Source organism: Carcharodon carcharias, chromosome 11 (genome assembly GCF_017639515.1).
Source record: "Carcharodon carcharias isolate sCarCar2 chromosome 11, sCarCar2.pri, whole genome shotgun sequence".
NCBI classification, from domain to species: domain Eukaryota; kingdom Metazoa; phylum Chordata; class Chondrichthyes; order Lamniformes; family Lamnidae; genus Carcharodon; species Carcharodon carcharias.
The window spans coordinates 63,033,799-63,058,731 of NC_054477.1; the positions used below are offsets into that span (position 1 = coordinate 63,033,799).

A 24,933-nucleotide genomic window follows, 5' to 3' on the forward strand; every position below is an offset into this window, starting at 1 on the left:
GGCCCACGTTGTGGATGCCCAGTCTTGAGTTGCTGGATCTGTTTGAAATCTATCCCATTAAGCAATGTGGTAGTGCCACACAACATGATGGAGGGTTTCCACAATCTTCACCTCCACAAGGACCATGCGGAGGTCACTCCTACCAATGCTGTCATGCACAGATGCAGTGCAACAGGCAGGTTGGTGAGGATGAGTTCAAGTGTGTTTCTCCCTCTCGTTGGTTCCCTCAACACCTGCTGCAGACACGTCCAGCAGCTATGCCCTTTAGGGCTCGGCCAGCTTGGTCAGTGGTGGTGCTACCGAGCCACTCTTGGTGATCAACATTGAAGTCTCCCATCCAGAGTACATTTTGTGCCCTTGCCACCCTCAGTGTTGCTGCCAAGTTGTGTTTAACATGGAGGAGCTCTGATTCATCGGCTGAGGGAGGGCGGTATGTGGTAATCAGCAGGAGGTTTCCTTGCCCATGTTTGATCTGGTGCCAAGAGGCTTCATGGGGTCTAGAGTTGATGTTGAGGATGCCCAGGGCAACTCCATCCTGACTGTATACCATGCTCGGTCTGTCCTGCCAGTGGGACAGCCCATACCCAGGGATGGTGATGGTCATGTCTGGGACATGACCTGTAAGATATGATTCTGTGAGCAAGACTATGTCAGGCTGTTGCTTGACTAATCTGTGAGACAGCTCTCCCAATTTTGGCACAAGCCCCCAGATGTTAGTAAGGAGGACTTTGCAAGGTCAACAGGTCTGAGTTTGCCATTGTTGTTTCCGGTGCCTAGGTCGATGCCAGGTGGTCTGTCCAGTTTTATTCCTTTCTGGATACTTTGTAGAGGTTTGAAAGAATTGAGTTGTTTGCTAGGCCATTCCAGAAGGCATTTAGGAGTCATTGCTGTGGGTCTGATGTCACATGTAGGCCAGACCAGGTAAGGACAGCAGATTTCCTTCCCTGAAGGACATTAGTAAACCAGATGGGTTTTTAACATAGTCATCGTTAGACTTTTAATTCCAGATTTTTATTGAATTCTGCCATGCAGGATTTGAACCCATGTCCCCAACACATTACCCTGGATTACTAGCCCAAGGACAATACCACTATGCCATCATGTCCCCCTCTCAATCTCAACCTTCCTCACTGCTCCTCTCCTCTCTCGATCTCATCCTTCCTTTCTCACTGCTCCCCACCTCTCTCAAACTCATTTTTTTCTGCTCTATTCCTTTCTTGACTTTGTCCTTTCTCACTACTCTGCTCCTCTGTTGGCCTCATCCTTTCCTCTGGCTCATTAAATTGACAGCTGCTCTCAGATTGCATGGGTCCCATTCTGGACATTATGGGTGAGTTCAAACAGACTCCATTTTTGCTGGACCAATAGCTTTATCCCACTGTGTGGAGTTATCAATTTTTAGAGTAGATGTCAATGCTCTTGAAGGGTGGATAAGGTCTGTAGGACTGTCAAGCTGTCAAGTTACTTAATTCCCCAGCCCTTTAAGAGTTGAAAACCGCCCGCCTGTGTCTGTGAGAAGTAAAACTTGTTCTAGCAGTTTCAATAGCTCATTGTTGATATAACCCTAAATGCTATCTTTATTAATGCTTGATGCTTTATATAACCTACCATTATCATAATGGAGTGCTGTAAGTTCAATGTTTGATTGACAGATCAAAAAGATTATTAAAAGATTAGCTGTTTTTTGATGTGGGATATTAAACACAAAAGTTTGTTTTTTTCGTAAGGGTTTAAGTACTTAAGAAGATTTAAATGAATGAAATTTAAATGAATTTAAATTGAATGGGCTTTCATGAATGAGAATTTTTTTAATATAGTGAAGTCTATAATAGATATTTAGAATTTTATTTTATTTCATCTCAGCATGGCTCCTGAGGTCTTCCCATGGTGGTTAAAGTATGCTGGCTTAAATTCTTAGATTTTTATGTTTAGAGTACTTATTTCACTTGGCCAGGTTATTGTGAGCTTTTAACATCACATAATCTGCAAAGGGTTAACATGGTCAAGAATGGGTGGGCGGCATGAGTTGGCATGAAATGGTACTAAATTGGATTGGGCCTATAAGGGGCCATGGGACATGAGTTGGCATGTATAAGCAAGGGGGGTGGGGGGGGTGGTGGGGGGCTGCGGCGAGGAGTGAGGACTAAAGTGCCTAATGTTTCAGAAAACATTTGCCTGATAGTCTTTGTAAGTATCAATGATTAATCCCTTTCCCCTTGTGTTACTGACTTTCATCCTACATCCAAAGCATTTTTCATCTCCCCTTGCAATAACTTTCAAGTCCTCCTTTGATAGCAAAGCTATACATCCTATCACTATATTTAATCTATTCTTTCTAAACATTTCAAATCAAGATACATGAAGTCCCAGAGAACCAAGGTGGGTCTTTTAAACAGTCTACCTCAACACTTGACAGCCCATCTGGCTGCCTCTGAATCGTGTTCAGGGGCATTGGGCCTGGCTCCATCCAGCACCTACCACCCCAACCCCGGAACAAAGATCTTGCCATTTGGGGAAGTTCTTCCTGAGGCAGCCGCAACAAAATTTCTCAGCTCTGCGCACCCACCTCGGTACCGAAAATCCAGGCCCTTATTTTCATTGGAAGCCATGTGGTTCTGAACAGGGCAATGAGGTAGGCATATTGCCTTCCCTGCTCATTGCTGATGAATTTAACAGGCACTAGGCTGCTAAATTATATATTGAAGGGGTCTGATACTATTTTAGGTGTTCATTTGAAATGCATAAACAATGTGTTCCACGAATTTAGCAATTTCGGTGTAGATTGGGTGCAGGCTTCCCACTACTAAACTGGTATACTTTGTACTCCTTTAACACTCAAAAAGGGGCCAATGCATACCTATTTCTACCTCTAAATCTAAACATATTTTGGTTATTATTTTTAACTTTTTGTCCTACCTCTAAATTTTCAATCATTTCAGGCTGCCTGTTGATATTAGGTTAAGCCTTTCTTAGTTGAATGATTCATTTTTCCTTTTCATTTTAATTCAGAGTAATGAAAATCTGCCAGAATTAGCAGTCTCCTCACTGATGCATTTTTGTTTATTCAGATAATTCCACATTAGTTTCTTCTATTTGCTTTATAGTCTTTGTAAGTATCAATGATTAATCCCTTTCCCCTTGTGTTAGTGACTTTCATCCTACGTCCAAAGCATTTTTCATCTCCCCTTCCAATAACTTTCAAGTCTTCCTTTGATAGCAAAACTGTTATCCCATCAGTGTATTTAATCTATTCCTTCTAAACATTTCAAATCAAGATACATGAAATTCATACTCACCTTCTACTGTAAGTTATTCTTTGTAAAACAGGAATGCTTTCCTTCTCATTCTCCACATAAGCTTTGGAAGCTGGAGTTGTTGCACTCCTTTTAAGTGAATTTGAAGAACAAAATGGAGAAAAAAATAAATTTCTAGCAATAGAAGGTAGATTACTAAACAGTTGAAATTGTGATGAATGCTGGACAATCATGGTGTCTTCAAACTTGCTTAAATTCTTGGGACTTTGAAAGGAATTCCGAGTATTTTACAGAATTTGGAGTATGTTTTCTCTTTAACTTTTATTTTCTCCAGGATACAGTGGTGCTTGATGAATGGTGTGCAATGGTACACCATCAACTGGATGGAGAAAGCTCGATACACTGGTCTTTTTTTATGTTCTTATGTTAAGTTCTTTTGTTTCTACTACACAAAGCTCCTCAACTATAAGAACATTTTGTTCTATTGTTTAGGAATTGCACACTGAAGTTAATTACCCTGCTCATTAATTAATTAACAAATCTTTTACCTATTGCCATAGAGCTAAGCTAAGAACCAGGTCCTACTCCATGTCACATACTTTACCAGAACTGTGTGAGAAAAATTGCTTGAACAGTAAGCTGCAAAGATGCTGCATGTGTGAAGCATTTTCAGAATAAACAGAAAATGCTGGAAACAATCAACAAGTTATATAGCATCAGTGGGGAGTTGGAGGTTCATGTTGATGACCTTTTGTCAAGTTTTTGACCAAAGCTCATCAGCATGAAACATTAAACTGAATTTTCATTTTCTAAAAGACTGCCTGACTTACTGAAAGTTTCCAGCATTTTGGAGGCCAGTATGCTTCATCTCGCTTGGAATAGTGGTAATACACTCCACCCTGCCCCCTGCCCTGACTCACCTGATGCCATTGGCCTTCTAAGGGCCAGACAAATGTTTCACCCTTACAATACAACCAGAATATCCCAAAATTGGTAGAGAAAGGGTGCAATTGACTCCATGCCATTTTTCGTGGGTTCTGCCGGACTCCTGCCAAAATCCATGGATGTTGGACTAAAGTAAGTTGGGGTTTTTGGGTGGGGAGAGATCAGGGATCCTGGGTGGGAGTGGGGGGTGGAGGGGTGAGAGGTTTGGAAGGCAGTGGAGGAGGCACAAAGGGGCACCCCCAAAGGAGGTACTCCTCCTTCCCTTGCTACCTTTTCATCAAAATTGGTGAAAAAGTACACTGACCTTTTTCCTCCGCCCTCTACCACCCACTGTATTATGTTGGTGGAGGCTTCTTAACTGATCCTTAATTGGCCAGTATTGTGGCCAGTTAATGGCTACAATAGATCTGAGGAATGGCGGGCTGGCTGATGCCTTACCTGCCTGCTGCATTATGCAGGACAGTTCAGGGTGGGCAGGTATAGAGTGGGCAAGCCACCTGTCCTACTTTATGTGTCCTGCCGCCTCAAACATGCCCAGCAGTAGCCATAAAATCCCCCCATTGAGCCCATTTTGAGAAACAGATGTCTGGCCATCTGTCTCTGCTGATACAACTCCCAGATGGCCTTATTCTGAATGTTTTGCTGAGCTCCAAGATTCAAATGGATTATTTCAGGAGGGTTCTGTTTTGACAGGTGGAAGTAGAGTGTTTGCCATGATTGATTAACATCTTTATGAGGTTATAATAAGTAACTATTTCTTTGTTCTGATTTGTCACTGCCTGCATGTTTACTTAGACAAGATTAAAAGGCATGAAGTGAGGGAATTTGTTATTGATGCTATGAATAGCTCTGACTGATTGACACTTATTTAGGGTTGTAAGAACAGCAGATTTTTTTCAAAGCAGATTTCGGAATGGGTGTTTTTTTCAGCATTACAAGACTTGCCATTGTCACTTTATAGCTCATTTGTCCTGTACATAGTGCATACTGGATGGGCATGGAAAGGCATTGGGGCATGGAAAGGCCATGGAGGGCAGGGAAGGGGCATGGGGAGTGGGTTGGGATCTGAGGGGTGAGGGCTAGAGGGCCTAACAGCTTTTAAAACAACTGGGACAAAGTCCCAGAGAACCAAGATGGCCTTCTAACCAGCCCACTTTGACACTCACCTGCCTCCGTGACCACCTCCCGTTTGCTTCCAGGGTCAGTGGGCTGGTCTTGACCTTGCCCCTATCTCCCTGAGCCAGAGTTGTGTATAGAGGTGGTTCTGCCGAATCAGGAAATTTCCAGCTGGATTACCAATTTTGGGCATTACATTTTAGGAAGGATGGCAAGGCCTTTGAGAAGGTGCAAAGGTGATTTACTGGATTGGTACCAGGGACGAAATACTTCAGTGTATAGAATAGAAAAAAACTTTGATTGTTCTCTTTAGAGGAGAGAAGGTTAAGAGATTTAATAGAGGCGTCGAAAATCTTGAAGGGTTTTGATAGAGTAAATAAGGAAAAGCTGTTCCCAGTGGCAGAATAGTTGGTAGGTAGAGTTCACAGGGTTAAGGTTATTTTCAAACAAATCAGAGGTGACATGTGGAAAGCATTTTTTAATTGCGAGCTGTTATGAACTGGAATGCACTTCTTGGTGCATTCATTGACAGAGGTTTGGGGAAGGGGCAAGGGAATGGGCTAATTTGATGGTTCTTTAAAAGTGACACCACAGGCTTAATGGGCCAAATTACCTCCTTTTGTGCAGTATCATCTATGATTCTAGCATTATCTAATTGCCCGCAAGTGGTGTATTTGAGCTGCTGACTGAAGGTGAAAAAACAAATGATGCAGAGGATTTAATTGAAAGGTTTGGGGCAGAGAAATACTGGGTAGGATCATGTTCTACAGTCTTCTGTGTAACTTGGTCCTCACCTCTTCATTACCATCGTTCTAGTTGATAATGTAGAATCTTTTTCCTTGCTGTTCTTCTGTCCTGTTGATGTGATAGATTTTTGAATTTAGCTGATTTTATAACAATGAGCATAATCCCTTATTAGTTATGGAGAGAGTGAAGGGTCTGGACCCTAGAATTTGTGTTCTTCTCCGTAGAGTTGTCATGTGGCTGTCTAGCCGTGTACCCACTAACCTGAAACTCTTTCAAGTACAAACCCTTTCCATCTGTTTCAGATGAAGTTACGTTGTTTCATAGTTTGCCATTGTGAGATTGGAACTCTTGATGAGATTTGAACTCTTGATAATCTTTTAAATGAAAACCAAATCAACAAAATTGGGATAAATCAGGCACAGCCCCTAATTCAGGTCAGCTGTAAAACCAAGGACAAAGTTTAAAGGAACCTTACAAACTTTAAATCAAAATGTGATTAAAGGGGTCAACAAAACACCCCAGTCCCCGCGGTGCCCACCGAGCACGGAAGGCCTCGAGAGTGCCAGCAGACACCGCGTGCTCCCTTTCCAGGGACATCCAGCAGCGAACGTAACCGCGGAAGAGCGACAAACAATAGGGCGGGACTCCCCCGTCGATCGCCCGCTGCCTGGACCTGTTAATGGCCAACTTGGCCAGGCCCAGGAGCAGGTTCACGAGGAGGTCCTCCTCCTTCCCGACCCCCTTCCGCACTGGGTGCCCATAGATCAGGAGCGTGGGGCTGAAGTGCAAAGAAAACATCAATAAAAGGTTTTTCAAATAACTAAAAAGGGAGTGCAGCCTACAACACTCTATGTATACATGGTCCACGGACTCCACAAGACCGCAAAAAGGGCACGTGTCCTGAGAGTCCGTGAACCTATGCATCCTTTTATTATAGGGGACTGCTGCATGCAACACCCTCCAACCCAGGTCCCCGATAGAAAGGGGGAGGACACCTCCGTAGAGGGCCTCCCATCGGGGGCCTCCGCCGCCGGACGGCAACAAGGCACGCCAGGGCGTGTCCGGGCGACGGACAAGGGCGAGAAAATGGAAGGTGTGCAGCAGCAGTCCGTACAAAAAGCCCCTCTTTGCCGTGCCAAAAGGCACAGAGGGCATGTCCCTGAGGCACCAGCACCCGAGGGAGGGTTCAGGGCTTGGGGCCAATGTGGAATTCTGTCCGAACAGGGGAACGTTCAGACGGAAGACCACCGCGCACCTGGGCCACCTCAAGACCCAAAATAACGTCGTGTCCGAGCACGACCATTCTCAGGTCTTGGATGGCATTGGCTGCGACCTGGACACTCACAGACGCGCGTTGCACCAACTCCTGCAGGAGCATCCAGCCCAGTCCTCCGCCACCCAGCACGTCCCCGATCCTGGTCACCCCTGCGGCCACAGCCCTCCTCTCTGCCAACCACTGAAAAGGACGGAGGGGCGTTTATGTAACTCTTTCGAGTATAAACCCGTTTCCATCTGTTTCAGATGAAGTTACATTGTTTCATAGTTTGCCATTGTGAGATTTGAACTCTTGATAATCTTTTAAATGAAAAACCAAATCAACAAAATTAGGATAAATCAGGCACAGCCCCTAATTCAGGTCAGCTGTAAAACCAAGAAACAAAGTTTAAAGGAAACTTACAAACTTTAAATCAAAATGTGATTAAAGGGGTCAACAAAACACCCCAGTCCCCGCGGTGCCCACCGAGCACGGAAGGCCTCGAGAGTGCCAGCAGACACCGCGTGCTCCTTCTCCAGGGACATCCGGCAGCGAACGTAGCCACAGAAGAGGGACAAACAATCGGGTGGGACTCCCCCGTTGATCGCCAGCTGCCTGGACCTGTTAATGGCCAACTTGGCCAGGCCCAGGAGCAGGTTCACGAGGAGGTCCTCCTCCTTCCCGACCCCCTTCCGCACCGGGTGCCCATAGATCAGGAGCGTGGGGCTGAAGTGCAAAGAAAACATCAATAAAAGGTTTTTCAACTAACTAAAAAGGGAGTGCAGCCTACAACACCCTACGTATACATGGTCCACGGACTCCAGAAGACCACAAAAAGGGCACGTGTCCTGAGAGTCCATGAACCTATGCATCCTCTTATTATAAGGGACTGCTGCATGCAACACCCTCCAATCCAGGTCCCCGATAGAAAGGGGGAGGACACCTCCGTAGAGGGCCTCCCATCGGGGGCCTCTGCCGCCGGACGGCAACAAGGCACGCTAGGGAGTGTCCGGTCGACGGACAAGGGCGAGAAAATGGAAGGTGTGCAGAAGCAGTCCGTACGAAAAGCCCCTCTTTGCCGTGCCAAAAGGCACGGAGGGCATGTCCCCGAGGCAGCTCATATTGCGGGGCACCAGCACCCGAGGTAGGGTTCGGGGCTTGGGGCCAATGTGGAATTCTGTCTGAACAGGGGAACGCTCAGACGGAAGATCACCGCGCACCTGGGCCACCTCAAGACCCAAAATAACATCGTGTCCGAGCACGACCGTTCTCAGGTCTTGGATGGCATCGGCTGCGACCTGGACACTCACAGACACGCGTCGCACCAACTCCTGCGGGAGCATCCAGCCCAGTCCTCCACCACCCAGCATGTCCCCGATCCTGGTCACCCCTGCAGCCACAGCCCTCCTCTCTGTCAACCACTGAAAAGGACGGAGGGGCGTTTATGTAACTCTTTCAAGTACAAACCTGTTTCCATCTGTTTCAGATGAAGTTACATTGTTTGCCATTGTGAGATTTGAACTCTTGATCTTGGGGTTACAAACCCAGTACCATAACCACTTGGCTATTTAGGCCAAGCATTAAGACTTCACCAGGACAAGCATCATAGTTTGTCATTGTGAGATTTGAATTCTTGATTCATAGTTTGCCATTGTGAGATTTGAACTCTTGATCTCTTGATCTTGGGGTTACAAACCCAGTATCATAACCACTTGGCTATTTAGGCCAAGCCAAACATGTTTCCATCTGTTCCTATTCAGATGAAATTACATTGTTTCATAATTTGCCATTGGGAGATTTGAATTCTTGATTTTGGGGTTACAAGCCCAGTACCATAACCACTTGGCTATTTAGGCCAAGCTCAAACTGGACTATTTCATCTATTGCTTAATTAGGGAGGCTTTCCATCAGAGCTATGGCCCAGGCTATTAATTGTATATTAATTGAATTCAATTGAACACAGGTGGTGGGTATTAACTGGGTATTCACTTGTGTTCCGTTCTGGAATCGGGCAACTGAACACTGTCCCTGGGCTAGCAGTCCGGAACTGCTTTTCCCAGTAGAAAACAAAAATGAACAGCCAAAGTAGATTTTTCATATTTAGTGATTCTTTAAAAAGAATATAAATAGGAGCAGACAAACTGTTGTGGTTAGATTTTGAGATGCAAATTTTTATTGTGTAAATAAAAGCTTATAAACTTGTGTAAACATTGGTTTCAGTTCTGTATTTCACCATCAGGCTTTCTGGAATACAAGATGATAGCAGAGAATGGTAGCCTAAAGGTGAAAATTGGAAATTAGGGAGAAAAAAATCAGACATAAAACTAAAGTCCTAGTGGCCATTGCGGAAAATGGCAGAAAGCAAGTGTAAATAGTTAGGATATGATTATCCTTCAAAGTTCTCAGAATGTGAACTAGAATACCAGTGGAAGGATGAAGTGAATATGTTGACATAGGTTATGGCCCTACCAAAGAGAAAACAAGGTATTACCTGGGCATTATCGCTCCCTACAAGATGTGAAATCAGAAATACATTATTTTGTGAGGTGGTTGCCCATTAGTTGGATGACAGTGAAGGTTTGGACATTATATTAAAGATCCTAGATCAAATTTACAAGGAAGAAGATCTATTAAATGCCTATAAGGCATAATAAGACTTTGATAGAGAAAACAGATAGTTTTTCAATGGAAGAATATATCATGGACTTTTACAGATTGCATAAAAAGGTAGATAATGTACAATTTTTAGATCCCTTGATTGGTACTAGTGCTTATGTTACTGGATTGCGCTAAGGTGTCTCATACGGACAGGCTACTGATTCTAACTGGTTTTCAGTTTGCAGAGAAAAGGATCAAACATCTGCTGCCTTAAAAAAAAATTCCTTGGGGAACAGTCCTTCAGGGGTCATGGAACAGATGAAATGTTCTGTAGGGCCACAAAGAACAGAAGACTCAATGATTGTCAGCTTTCAAAATAATCCGGATGCAGGTGTCAATACAATGGAAGGATTGAGGGTGGGCAGAATGAGGATGAAAGCACCTTTGAGCAGATCGGGCAGTTACAGCAGAAGACAATGCTGGAACAATGATGATGGACAAATGAAACTCAGGAATGCTCAAGGCATAGATAAAAGCTGCTTCAGTTATGACTGCATCATTATGCAGTGAGCTTCTCAAAACGAAGAGGCAAGGTCCTTAAAATGACACAGGCCAAAGAGAATTCTGAAGAAAAGGATGAAAATAATGATGAATCAGATCTAATTATACCAGTCACAAGGAGCTTTACTCCTGCGATGAATGTTAGTTATGAATTCCTTATCTGTGCGTACTGGATAGTGTTTTTACTTCAACAGTATGTGGGTCAGGTTAGTTAAAATGTTATTATGTAGTTAACTGATGCAACATTAAGGAATGTAAAAAAACTACTTGCTTTAGGTTTGACGATGGCACAGTTTGAGGCCACAACAGGGGGATGTTATTCCATATAAAATAGCTGGAGTGAGCCATTTTATGAGTACTGATTTAGTCTCTAGTGAGATACCCATGTTCAATGAAAAAGGCACAAATGAAACTTGACATGGAGCAAAATAAAGCAGTTATTTTTGGAAAGTCAGTTGAGCTGCAGTTTACCCAGTCAGGAAATTATTGTAGCTCCTTAACAAAACTTGACGATTCTCATCAGAATGTTAGACGAGTATTAATGGTATCAGGTGATAAGAATCAGAAGTTACATAGACAATTTGTTCACCCAATTTCTCAAAGGTTAAAAATCCTGCTAAGACCATAAGACATAGGAGCAGAAATTAGGCCATTCAGCCCATCAAGTCTGCTCCACCATTCAATCATGGCTGATAAAGATGTACTGTACAAGAGAGGGGTTCTTAAAGCTGCATACAAAGTACTACATGAGACGTTATACTTTACTAACTTATTTACAAATTTATTAAAGAACTGTAACTTGCAATACACTTCAAGTGGATAAGTACATTGCAATGGTAAACATTGTAGAAAGATGGAAAACAAACTTTGCTCAAATATAGAATCCAGTATTAAAAAAGACTCTTGCTATGCTACAGACTAAGATGTCATGGAATATCCATCAAATATTTAAAACAAAGTGTTAACTTAAATCCCCAAGGGTTTTAGCTATCTGATAAGCTGGACACTCCAGAGCTGTAGCTCACTTTAAAATGTCCAGCTCTTCAGTAGCCTGAGAAGCATTGACCTAAAGGGTCTGTTCAACACCTCTGTCTTAACTGACTAAAGGCCTCTATCTTATAGTCTATTGAATTGAATTACATCATCCTTAGCAGCTGTGGGCGTTGCCTCTTTGTGTGAATCCTTCCCCTTTTTATAAGGCTATATCATATTATTGATATGATTTAATTGTTGAGGATTGCTTTATTATGTGTACAATGTGAACGTTTATCTGGTCAATAACTATTTATAATATCTTCCAGTGGCAATGTCTATATTGACTTTTACTTGTTTCTTACTTTATAATTTGTATTTTATAAAAAATGGTTTAAACTTTAAATTTTATTGCATGGTCAGTTTAAGATTCTTTTGTCCGTGATGAGGTCATCAAAAGGTCAAAACCTTTCTCTTATTTTCAGTTCAGCAAAAGTTGAATCTTGTAAGAGTGATGTGCAATATTCCAATTAAGTTGATTAATGGTTTAAATTAATTGGTAATTACTTAAGGGATGTTCTGTACCATCTAGAGCCAATATATAATGAATCCTTTTTAAAATAAAAACATATCAGTGCGCCCTTTTGCAGACAAAGTTGACTGTGGTACTTTGATACCCTTTTAACATTTCTTGTCTTAAAAGAAAAATCATTTAGAATGTGGAATAAACAATTTAAAAATTCTATTTTTCATGGGATGCTCCCAGGCTGTGGTATCTGTGTCCTTTGTGACCTTTTTAAAAAACCTATACCAGGATGGTTATATGGAAAGGTTTTTAAAAAATTCCACCCCCATTGGATAAGTTCCATCTGGTACGATGTCTGTGTGTGTGCATGCGTGTGCAAAGGCTTCTGGGTAAGCTCTGTTGGCCTGTCTAACAAAGATAAACATTTATTCAATTCTAAAGTATAATATCCCAATTATGTATAAATTCTACCTATTATCTATATTTCACCTAACTAATAAATATTTCATGACAGCACCAGGCAGCTGAGGTTATTGATTGTCTCACCCTGCTAAAGTAAAGAAAGAGATTTAAAGTTTCTACATGTTAGGGAAATTGAAACACATTTTTTCAGATAAAGAGTCAGTGAAGCTGCTGGCTATAATTTAGCCTGAAGGTTGACTTATACATTTTAGGGAGTGAGCTATGCGTTGGTGCCCTTGGTACCTAAAACTTAAAAGGGAGATTGACTGGTCTGGCAGCTTATCAAGTCAGTGATTTTTTTTTTCCCTGGCACTGGTCTGCAATATTAGAGGATGAAAGAGTTGATGTTGAATATCACTGACAGCTTCCTCTAAAGACATGCAAGATTTTTTCTGAGGTTACCTGCAATCAGCACCAAGCAGGCCCTCTATTTGTTGCTTTTGCTCTAGAAGTATCTGTAGATCGATTTCATTAAAATGGTCTGCCCTTTTGTCAATTCCAATATCCTGTTTCCTTGTTTGACTCCATTTGTAAATATGCTTTACAAGCTCCATAAAATCTCACACAATACACCTATTACAGCTACCTGTCGATCTACATGGTGTTTCAAACCATATGAATGTATGCTGTTGTACAATTCTCCAAACTCCTGCTGTGTATCTTTAAACATTCAAAACTTCTAAAAGCTGCAATATGACAATTTCCAAATCCTCCTGTACCATTCTTCCATGTTACATGGGCGTTGCATTCAGCCAGCACCAAGGGGTAGTTAAATGAGTTGACCCTGGGGTAATTTTAACAAAACCCCCCTGATGAATTATGTCAGCACTAGAGGGGATTGGCAGGCAGAAGTAGCGACTCAGCAATGCACCATGGGACAAATGACCCAGTAGAATATTAAGTTCATTTAGTCTAAACTGGCGCTGTTGTAAAATTATTTGACTTATGCACATATGGAATCGAACAATTTGCATTTCTATGAGACAACTTTGAAGCAATCAAATTAATATTTGAATTTTTGGCTTTTATATAAATGTTAGGTATGTTAAAAGGTCTCATCAAGTTTATTTTTTTGTATTGGAGATCATCTAAATAAAGAAAGACAATGCTGCTTGTCGTAACAAAGTATAGCCTCTCCTGCTATCTATTAGGGGGTTACATGACGTTCTTGGAGACTCCGACCAATGAGTCCTAAGCACGGATAATCCAGGGGGGCAGGGCTTCCTGGTGAAGGTCCTGATCAAGCATGTGGCATCTGAAAAGCTCTCTGAGATAAAGGTTATCTGTTTCTTGTTGAAACCTGTCTGGCCTACAAGCCATTACATTTGGTGACAATGATGGGATAGCTCTGACACTGCACCTCGCCTTGTTAATGTGAGTGCATCGAATCTTAAGAAAAAAGTAAAGATTACTCACCAGTCATATCACTCTTTGCAGAATCGATCCTCACGATGCAGCTATGGAAGACAGGAGCTAGTATGTAGGGGGCCTTGGCTTTTATTTCGTAGTGAACAAAATTACTGCAGAGGAAGAACAGAAAGCAATCCTTTTGAGTGTGTGGTAGCAAGACATACAATCTCATTGGCAGCCTGCTGGCCCAGGATGTGCTCAATTCCAAGCCCTTTAATGAATTAGCGGACCTCATGAAAATACTTTTCCAGCCGAAGCCATCCATAATAATGCCGCAGTTTAAGTTTAATTCTGGAGCTAGTGCCCCAGGAGAGTCCATCGCAACCTATGCATTGAAGGTGAAGCAGTTGACAGAACACTGCAACTTCGGGGACACTCTAAATGATATGCTGCAGGACCGATTAGTTTGTAGAGTTCATGACGACACCATGCAGCGCCGTTTACTCGCAAAGGTCGCCATCGATTTGAAGCACGTCCTGGAAATATCACTCACCATGGAAAATGCTGCCAGAGACTCACAGGCTTTGTAACACACGTAACACAGCGCTGTTCTACATGTGGGGTGGGAACCTACCGCCAGGCTTGGCACGAAAACCACAGACACTGCAGTGAAGTGAGAGGCAATGTCAGTTGTTAGAAAAACGAAAGGCCTGTAGAAACACTTCAGCAGCGACTCCAAGGTTAATTTGTTAAAGATGTGGGGGTGACCACGGACTGGGCACCTGCAGATTCAAGGAGGCAGAATGCCATTACTGCCATAAGAAAGGTAGTGTAGTAAAACAATGCAGGGCAAAGTCAAAACAGCCCATAAAGCAGCAAACCAACATGACTGAATTGAAAAGTACAGCAGAACCTGAAACTCCCAATATTCACATCTATATTCCTGTATAACGTCACCGCTGTAAAAACTGAACCTATCACTGTCACAATCCAAGTTAATGGGAAGCCTAATAATGGAGGTAGATACCGGAGCCTCAACCATAGTGGTGGGAAAGTACACATTTAAATACCTAACTAAAGGTACCCAGCCACTGAATCTGGAGTGAACAATGGCTCAATTGAAGACATACACTGGAGAATCCATACAGGTAAAGGGCATTGCCACAGTACCAGTGTCTTATAGGCAACAGACAGCTCAGCTTCCAGCAATAATAGTGACAAGAGAAGGATCTAGTCTTCTGGGCCAAGACTGGTTACAGAAAATCAAGCTTGACTGGTCTGAGATATTCCATCTGAAAACAGAGGATTTCCTGAACTGTTAAGGAAACACAACAGTGTATTTTTGGATGTGTTAGAAGAATTAAAGGACCTTCACATGCTGCAAGGATCTCTCAGGTCAGAGTTGGTTCCTCTGGAAAATCATGGAGAGACAAAGTGAATTTAGTGCCACTCTGAACAAAATGAAGGAACAGTTGGCAGTGAAGACTCAACCATGTTCAATATTCCAGGAGGAAGCCAAGAGATACAAGAAAGAGACTGAAGAGCTCAAGAATCAGTTGACTGAAACAAAAGAAGCATTAGAAGGAAAAGTGGTAGAACTTTCCAAGATGCAGTTGGATAATGAAGCCATGGGTAGCTCGACTACTGAACTGAACCAAGTTAAGATTTCACCAGAGAGAAACTTGGCCGACTGTGAAATCAAATAGAAGGACAAGGCAAAACTCTGTGGCAAACAGAAAAAGAAAAGACAGATCAAATTAGAAAAGGCTCACCTGACACTAGAGCTCGAGGAGCTAGAATGAAAAGCATTAGATGCTGCAAGTATACCATAAACCATTAATGGATTTATTCAGTGATAAGGCCACTCTGCCAATAGCATCAACAAGAATACAATGTTGGGCTTTGATTTTATCTGCGTATGAGTATACCTCTATGCACCATCCTGGCTTGCATATTGCAAATGCGGATGCACTCAGTTGTCTCCCCTTACCATGCTCCAGTGCCACAAGGAGTTGTGCTAATACTGAATTTCTTGGATTCATCGCCTGTGTGTGTGAAGCAAATTAGAAATTGGATGAACAGAGGTCCAATTTTGTCGAATGTCAGAGACCTTGTTTTGCAAGGGTGGTCAGATTCACCTGTATCTGAAGAGATGAGACCATTCTTTGCCCAAAAAACAGGGTTAAGTTGTCAAGATGGAATTTTGTTGTGGGGATCAAAAGTTGGTGGCATAGTAAATAGTGAAGAGGATAGCCTTAGATTACAGGAGGATATGGATGTGCTGGTCAGATGGGCTGATAGGTGGCAAATGGAATTTAATCCAGATAAGTGTGAGGTGATGCATTTGGGCAGAACAAACAAGGCACAGGAATACACGATGAATGGTAGGACCCTGGGAAGTACCGAGGATCAGAGGGACCTTGGTGTGCATGTCCACTGGTCCCTTAAGGTAGCTAGACAAGTAGGCAAGGTGGTTAAGAAGGCATATGGGATACTTGCCTTTATTAGCTGAGGCATAGAATATAAAAGCAGGGAGGTTATGCTGGTACTATATAAAATGCTGGTTAGGCCACAGCTAGAGTATTGTGTGCACATTATAGGAAGGATGTGATTGCACTAGAGAGAGTGCAGAGGAGATTTACCAGGATGTTGTCTGGGCTGGAGAGTTTTAGTTATGAGTAGAGATTGGATAGACTGGGGTTATTTTCCCTTGAGCAGAGGAGATTGAGGGGGGACACGATTGAGGTGTGTAAAATTATGAAGGGCATAGATAGGGTAGTGGAGGGATCAATAACCGGGGGCATAGATTTAAGGTAAGGGGCAGGAGGTTTAGAGAGGATGTGAGGGAGAATTTTTTTACCCAGAGGGTGGTGTGAATCTGGAACTCACTGTCTGAAAGGGTGGTAGAGGCAGAAACCCTCATAACATTTAGGAAGTATTTGGATGTGCATGTGCGATGCCATGGCATACAAGGCTATGGGCCTAGTGCTGGAAAATGGGATTAGAATAATTAGATACTCATTTGATTGGCACAGGCTCGATGGGCCGAAGGGCCTTTTTCTGTGATGTTGACCTCTATGACTCTATAACTCTATTGTTGTCCCTTTGCAAGGAAGAGAACTAATCTTGACAGAGATTCACAGGGCGCATCTAGGCATATCAAAGAGGAAAATGCTGCATGAAGCTATGCCTGGCGGCCAGGCATTACCAGTGAAAGCATGGTCAAGCACTGTCTCCATTGCCAGCAACAACAGAAGTTGCCTGTTTCAGCTCCACTGCATCCATGGGAGTGGCCTGGTTGACCCTGATTTAGATTACATCTTGATTATGTAGGACCATTCTTAGATACCATATTTTTGTTGATCGTAGATGCACATTCTAAATGGATGGATGTGTACGAGGTCAGATCACCAACATTGAGTGCAACTATCGAGAAGCTGTGTCATTGTTTTAGCATACATGGTCTGTCCGAAATCATTGTTTCTGTTAATTGTACAGTCTTTACCAGTACAGAGTTTCAGAGATTCATGAATTTAAATGGAATCAGACATATTAAAACAGCCCCATACCATCCCTTATCAAATGGTTTAGCTGGCAGAGCTGTACAAACTTTCAAATCTGGAATGAAGCGGTTTTCCGAAGGCTTTTCCCACTTTCTACTCAGTTATTGAACAATGCCTCATTCGACTACGGGTTCAACACCATCTGAATTATTGATGAAACTCTGCCTACGTTAAGGTTAAGTCTAATGTTTCCAAACTTAGAGGGGAAGGTAGAGAGGAATCAGTGTGATCAAAAATTGAATCACGATATCGATAGCAAAGCTCACACATTCACTGTAGGAGACACATTATTTGTGCGGAATTTTGGAAGTGAACTTTATTGGGTTCCTGGAACCATTGTCTCAGAGGCTGGTCCCTTTCCCTTCTAGACGGAAGGGGAAGGCAGGATTGTTCGAAAACACGTGGACCATGTTCCACGTTAGAGAGACATTCCAACAACCAAATATTCCACCTGTGATTAACATCGAACCATCAATCCCTGAGGTGAAAAATCGACCTAGAATAGACATGCCCAATGTCTCTGTAGAGTTGCCTAACCCCGAACCGCCACTTTCTAATAATGTATCTTGTGCTGCCATTGCTGATCATGTCAATCTTGTGGCAGAATCTGAAATGGTAGAGCAATGCTGCTCTAAACGAATAAGAAAAGCACCTCAGAGACTTAATCTTTAATCATTTGAAGTTGTATATATGTATATGCTGTTCGATATTCAAATGTTCTCTGTAAATAGAAACTGTAAAGATCTAAAGGGGGAGGAAATATAGTAACTGAAGGTGTAGCCTCTCTTGCTGTCCATTAGGAGTCACGTGATATTCTTGGAGGCTTTGACTGATGAGCCCCAAGTGACAGTAATCTGGAGGGGGGGTGTTGTGGGTGGTGGGGTTTCATGATGAGTGTCTGATCAAGCATATATCATCTGAAAAGCTCTCTATAATAAAGTTTATCTGTTTCTTGTTGAAACCTGTTCAGTTTGCCAAGTCATTACACTGCTATATAAGCATTTAATTTTGAACCTGGTGGAATATCTGGTTTTCCTAGGTACAGCAGAGATCAGAGATCATGCAAATATGTCTGCATTGTGCTCTTCAAGCCCCTTAAACCAGTCACAAAACTAAATGGCATAGTGCATTATTTGCTTGTTTTATTGTTGCTTTAATTGATTTGTGATTAGAGAAGATGTTTGTGGATTATTGTGTGAACTGTTAATAAAACCTTTTACCTTCCTTCTTAGGTGATGGAGATTAAGGGACAAATGATTCATGTACCTGAATCAAACTCTGTTCTTTTCCTGGGCTCACCATGTGTTGACAAACTGGAGGAGTTAATGGGACGAGGTTTACATCTTTCAGACATACCCATCCATGATGCAACTCGTGATGTTATTTTGGTAGGTGAACAGGCTAAGGCCCAGGATGGTCTGAAAAAACGCATGGACAAACTGAAAGCAACCCTTGAAAATGCACACCAAGCCTTAGAGGAAGAGAAGAAAAAGACAGTGGACTTACTTTATTCAATCTTCCCGGGTGATGTCGCCCAACAGCTTTGGCAGGGAAAATCAGTGCAGGCGAGGAAATTTGATGACGTTACCATGCTTTTCTCTGACATTGTTGGCTTCACAGCCATTTGTGCACAATGCACCCCAATGCAAGTGATTAGCATGCTGAATGAACTGTATACCCGGTTTGACTACCAATGTGGAATCCTGGATGTATATAAGGTAAATGCACAAACCACTGATATTAAGATAGTCACCGCTACCTGAAGATTGAATGACACAATAGGCCATTTAATTAAAAAAAAAGAGCTGTGGAGTTAATAATTGATCGGACTTGTAGTAAAGTTGTCAAAAGTCTGAAATGAAAGTGCTTGCAATGTTTCAAGAGAAAAGGTAGGTTAATACTTCAGGCACAGAATTCTGACTGAACAAAAAACTCAAATCAAAATAGAAAGCTCTCTTTTCACTTTCCACCTTTAGATTTGTTGCATAATTTCAGCATTTTTTGTTTTATTTCAGATATAATTTGCAGTTTTACTCCTCTCTTTTTTATTTCTAAGGATAGATTTTATGAATTTGCTCTCTATCGCATGCTGTGGGCACAGGATGGGCATCTGGTTTGAGGGATCAACAAGCCCCACTTTATTTTCAATTCATAATAATTAATAGACAGAAAATTTGAGGGGTCCATTGGCCTCCATACCAAAATGTTGATATGTGTTCCTGGTACGCACAGCTCTAAGCTGGGACTGCAAATTTATAAAATCTACTCTCTTAAAGTTTATTATAATCTGTTGTTTGGATGAAATAATAAATTGCACCAAAATATTCAAAAAAGTTATGGAACCTATCTCCTCTTGTGTTTGTGTTTAAAATATCACCTGAATACAGCCTATGAGGGAAATTGGGCAAGTATGCCACTCACCTGTAACCAAGACTACCTGATTTTCTTTCTGTTAATTTAAATTTGGTTAGGTTCTATTATACGCATGCAATCCTCCCTGTCTGATTTTCCTCTACGTGTTGTGCCTAAGTGATCCTTTACCCCCAGAGGCAATGAGAGAAAAACCTGCCTTCATTTCAAAATATTCAGAATGCTTTTGATGATCTCACCTAATGTGACTTACTCACAGTAATCTTGAAATTTTTCATTTTCATTTTGTGTAGGTTTTGGAAGATGTTAGCACAGGGTTATTTGAAGCTTCAGGTGAATCCTTCAAATCCACATAAAATCAATGTTTTAAATTCAGTAAAAATTACTGTCAGGTTACCAGCTGCACCCTGTATATGAAATTATATTTCATCTTTTTTTTGGCAACCAAACATTAGTTAAAGCCAGATCACTGTCAAATCCTTAAAATTAAATGGCAATATAATTGTTCGGGTAATTCTTTGGGTGCAGCTCAGAGTTGGTTCCCTGACCAAAATAACCTTCCTACAATTTCGGATTATTAAGGTTATTAAAGGTGTGCGTGATCTCAGTTGAGCACGCCCCTATTTTAAGAGATTTGATGGAATGTATCACAGATTATTGACTGAGCACCTTATATTTTGGATTTTTTCAGTGGTTCTATAGTGTCCCTGGGACTCTGCTGCTGAGGAACACAGCCTTGGTTAGGCGTAATGTTATAGCCGCAATTATTCATTTTTTTTGTTATAATTTGTATTTTCCCTGGCTGCCAGACTTTTTCTAGGGGCTAGAAAAACACTGTACTAGCCACTGATTAAATGAGCTGTCCACTCAGCTTACCTGCAGCCAGAAATGGCAGCCTGTCACTGGCAGTTGAGTTTATACCCTTTGACAGCAATGCTGGTGGTTCTTAGTCCCTGTTGAGGCAGCAGTGCTGTCTCATTTACCATACAATGCTGCTACTTCTATCCTAAGGCAGAAATTTGATTTACTTGCTGCCCTAGACAAATTAGTACCAACGTCCTCGCGGAGAGGTCAAGGAACATTTCAGCTAGTTATGTAGAAAAACAGGCAAGCATGAGAGAATTTAGAGAAAGAACTGACAATGTGAAGGGGCAAAGCAGTCTAAAATAGTAAGCTCATAGAGTGGTTGGGCTATTGAGAGATGCAATGTATGGCAGATAGAAGATAGCAGTTAAAGAGAAAGAGGGTATAGGAAAAAAAACTGAGGGAAAATTGAAGTGAGAAGTGTACTGAGGGATATAAAAGTTAATGGTTGCAGGTATGCAAGTATGCAAAGTACTAGAAGTAATGTCACGGAACTCAGTTTGGTATTTAGAAAAGAAGGTCATGAGTTTGTAGCTGTGACAGAAACTCATCTTCAGCTGGAGTAATGCTAAGCATATTCAGAAGTGATAGATAAGTTCAGAAAATTTTCAGAAGAGATAAAGAAGAACTAAAAGGAGAAGTGACCAAAATTATTTAAGAACGTGAATAGAAAAGATGTAGAAAAGAAAGGTTTTATTGATGATCGTGCTTAAAAAGAGTCTGCTAGAAACTAGAAACAGTAAAGGATCCTGGGAGTACATTACACATCGCCAAATAGGATGAGAAAAAAAAAACAAGAATGAGAGGTTGGCAGTGGTAATGGGAATAAGATGCTTTAAAGCTTAGAAAATTGCTTTGCTGGTACAATTTTGGTGCAAGGATCGATCTCTCACTGAACTGGTAAGTTTGAGGTTCACCTGATAATGGGCCTCTGGCCTCATTTACCTCAGATCATTGAGGTACTGACAGGTGTCCCCAGGTAGCTTGTTGGTGAAATAGTTGGAATTTCAATGCTGCACTGCGGCAATGGCCCTCAGGTAGATCTTAAAGGAGTCAGAGTAATTGGAAGGGAGAGGAGTAACCATGAGAGAGAGAAAAGTTACTAGGAGACAGTGGGACATCTGAGAGGATCAAGGCTATGATTATTGCTTTTACCCTTCCTGCCAATTGGAAGTGGGTATTCGAGGTAGTGAATAAAGTCGGGGGGGGAGGGGCAGCAACTGGTGTCAGCAGGGACCTGGGGATTAATGTTGAGCTGAGAGAAACAATCTCCAAGTCCCTGCTCCATTTTCAACGATATTTTTTTCTGCAAAATTTATCATTTTGGTATCTTTTCCTATTTGAATTTCTGCAGGTGGAAACAATAGGTGATGCATACTGTGTCGCTGGTGGGTTACACAGAAAGAGCAGCAGTCACGCTAAACTCATAGCCCTCATGGCACTGAAAATGATGGAACTAACTGAGGAGGTGCTGACACCCAATGGAAAACCGATTAAAGTGAGTAATGGCACCAGAGGCATAAATAATTTCCAGCCTTTTTGAGATAAGCTGTTTTTCCTTTGAACTAATCAGCTTCTAACAATTTCATTTTGTGATTTATATAAATAATAGGGTTGTATCAACATTGGCTCTTCAATTATAGCAAGACAGATTGTGCAAACTCGTGTCTGTTTTAAGCCTGGGCTAAAACTTCTCCTGTATTTTGTTACAATGGGTGACATTCTAGTTTGGTATTAGAGGTGATACATTTGTTACAGTTTGTTACGACCAGGATGGGAGGAGTGCGCGAATTATCAAGCCCCACTACTCCACAGGCTGTACCATTAATTTAAATGTTTAATTTTCTCACCAAAATGGCCAATTGTGTACCTATACCTCCAGTACCCAGAAGAAAAGAGACTCTGACCAGGCTTCTTTCAAAAACTCAGAATGATTAATTTCTAATAAAACAAAACTCCTTTTTAACAAGTTTCAAGAACGTGATCGTAATCCGGAAGTGTAACTAATGAACCCTTTTAAACTTCCCCAGCACACACGCACACATACACAGACAAACAAAAGACATACAGATAGTCTCTGCAGAGTCGGGCAGATGGAGAAAAATACTTTCTTAGAAAGGAAAAGAAAATTAAGGTTCACGGAAGTTTGATGTTCGATGCTGTCGGTCTGAAGTTCTCTCAGGTGAAGACTTGCGGTTGGGCCAAGTAGATGTCGGGAAGTTCACCAACGATGCTTCAGCATGGAGGAGAGTACAGCTAGACCAATTCCTCCTGTCTGAGCGAGCAAGCCCAAAATTATGCAGACGAACTACACTCAGTTGAGGCCAAGAACCACACATGGCTTCACAAAGCAGAGAGGGAGGGGTGGGGGAGAGTGAGCTAGTCAGTTCTCAGCCTTTCCCCAACTGGATTGAAAACAAAACCATAGGTTCAACTTAATGTTTGCCCCTGCTATGTGATTTTGTCTTCCAACTTCTCACTAATTAAAGATCTTTGCAGTTCAAAACAAACAAACAACTCCTTCTCAAGTACCATATAGCTCAGGTGATTTCTTGGAAGAGGCCTGCTTGTTGACAGTTCCAAGGTGAATTTATGAATGATGGATTTTAAAATAATACTCGGGCAAATAATGAAATGTTCTTCCATATTTTAAAAAAGAAAATTCCAGTTTAAAAAGATATGATTCTGACACAGTGGAGTCAAATGCTGAGAGTGGCACTGAGCTCTCTGAATAGAATTGGAAAATGTTAAAGGAAAATAAGAATATGCCACAGAAACCAAATAAGCAAAGTGGGGGGTATGGATTGGTGGCTGCTGTTATAGTTTTGAGAGAGAGCTAAGTCAGGTGAGTGCCAAGTCTTCAGTGGTAATACTGGAGGATGTCAATCTTCCTGATATTGACTGGAAAGCACAAAGAACATGTGAGCCAGAATTTATTAAAATTGTGACGGACTCATTTAAAATGATGTCAAGGAACTCACAAGGAATAATGCAAAATTGGATTCAGCTCTAATAAAAGTGAGGAGGAAATAAGTAAGCAGAAGTAAGTGAGCCTATGGGATCCAGTGACCACGATGTTCAGACATTCAGGGTTAACATGAGGGTAGAAAATAAAAGGAGACCAATTAAAAAACTAAATGTTAAACCAATTGATTTTAAGGGTATGAGAGTAAGCACAGGAATGGTAAAATGGGAAGAGATATAGGAAGGAAAAATGTTGAAGGGATGCGAAGTAGTTTCAAAGGGATAACTTTGAAGATACAGAAGTAATTTATCTCTGGAATAGATCAGGAACAAAATAAAATAGTTTAGACCCGTTTGAATCAGTAACAAAGCTGTGAAAGAGGAGAAAGAGAGAGCTTATAAATACCTTATTGGGAGAATCTATAAAGACGGGCTGAGGAATGCCACAAATCTTATCAGGACTACAAAGATGCTAAGCAATCCCACAATCAACAGATCAGATTTAACGTTGCCACATCCAGTCATGAATGGTGGTGGACAATTAAACAACTCACTGGAGGAGGAGGGTCCACAAATATCCCCATCCTCAATGATGGTGGAATCCAGGTCATCAGCGCAAAAGAAAAGACTGAAGCATTTTCAAAAATCTTCAGCCAGAAATGCTGAGTGAATGATCTATCTCGGTCTCCTTTGGAGGTCCCCAGCATCACAAATGCCAGTCTTCAGCCAAATTGATTCATTCCACGTGATATTGAGAAATGGCTGAAGGCACTGCAAAGGCTATGGGCCCTGACAATATTCTAGCAATAGTACTGAAGATTTGTGCTGCAGAACTTGATGCACACCTAGCCAAGCTATTCCAGTACAGCTACAACACTGGCATCTACCCGGCTATGTGAAAAATTGCCCAGGGATGTCCTATACACAAAAACCAGGACAAATCCAAGCCGGTCAATTACTGCCCCATCAGTCTACTCTTGATCGTCAGTAAAGTAATGGAAGGGGTCTTCAACAGTGCTATCAAGTGGCACTTGCTTATCAATAACCTACTTACTGACACTCAGTTTGGGGTCCGCCAGGGTCATTCAGCTCCTGACCTCATTGTCCATGTTTGAACCAAGGTTGCAAAAGAGCTGAACTCCAGAGGTGAGGTGAGAGTGACTACCTTTGACATAAAAGCAGCATTAGGCCGAGTGCAGCATCAAGGAGCCCTAGCAAAACTGAAGTCAATGAGAATCAGAGGGAAAACTCTCTGCTGGTTGGAGTCATACCTAGCCAATGGAAGATGGTTCTGGTTGTTGGACGTCAATCATCTCCTCAGTTCCAGGAGATCAATGCAGGAGTTTACCAGGGTAGTGTTCTAAGTGCAGCCATCTCCAGCTGTTT

General features: G+C 41.9%; 1 protein-coding gene across 3 annotated transcripts in view; it reads left to right on the forward strand.

Moving 5' to 3' along the window:
• The window catches only part of gucy1a2 (guanylate cyclase 1, soluble, alpha 2), a 257,007-nt gene that overhangs the window by 177,876 nt on the left and 54,198 nt on the right, over positions 1-24,933 (forward strand). For all 3 annotated transcript variants that reach the window (XM_041198479.1, XM_041198480.1, XM_041198481.1), the window contains exons 5-6: positions 18,582-19,067; positions 21,938-22,081. In XM_041198479.1, coding sequence (XP_041054413.1) covers positions 18,582-19,067; positions 21,938-22,081 — 630 coding nt within the window. The remainder of the gene's footprint in view (positions 1-18,581; positions 19,068-21,937; positions 22,082-24,933) is intronic.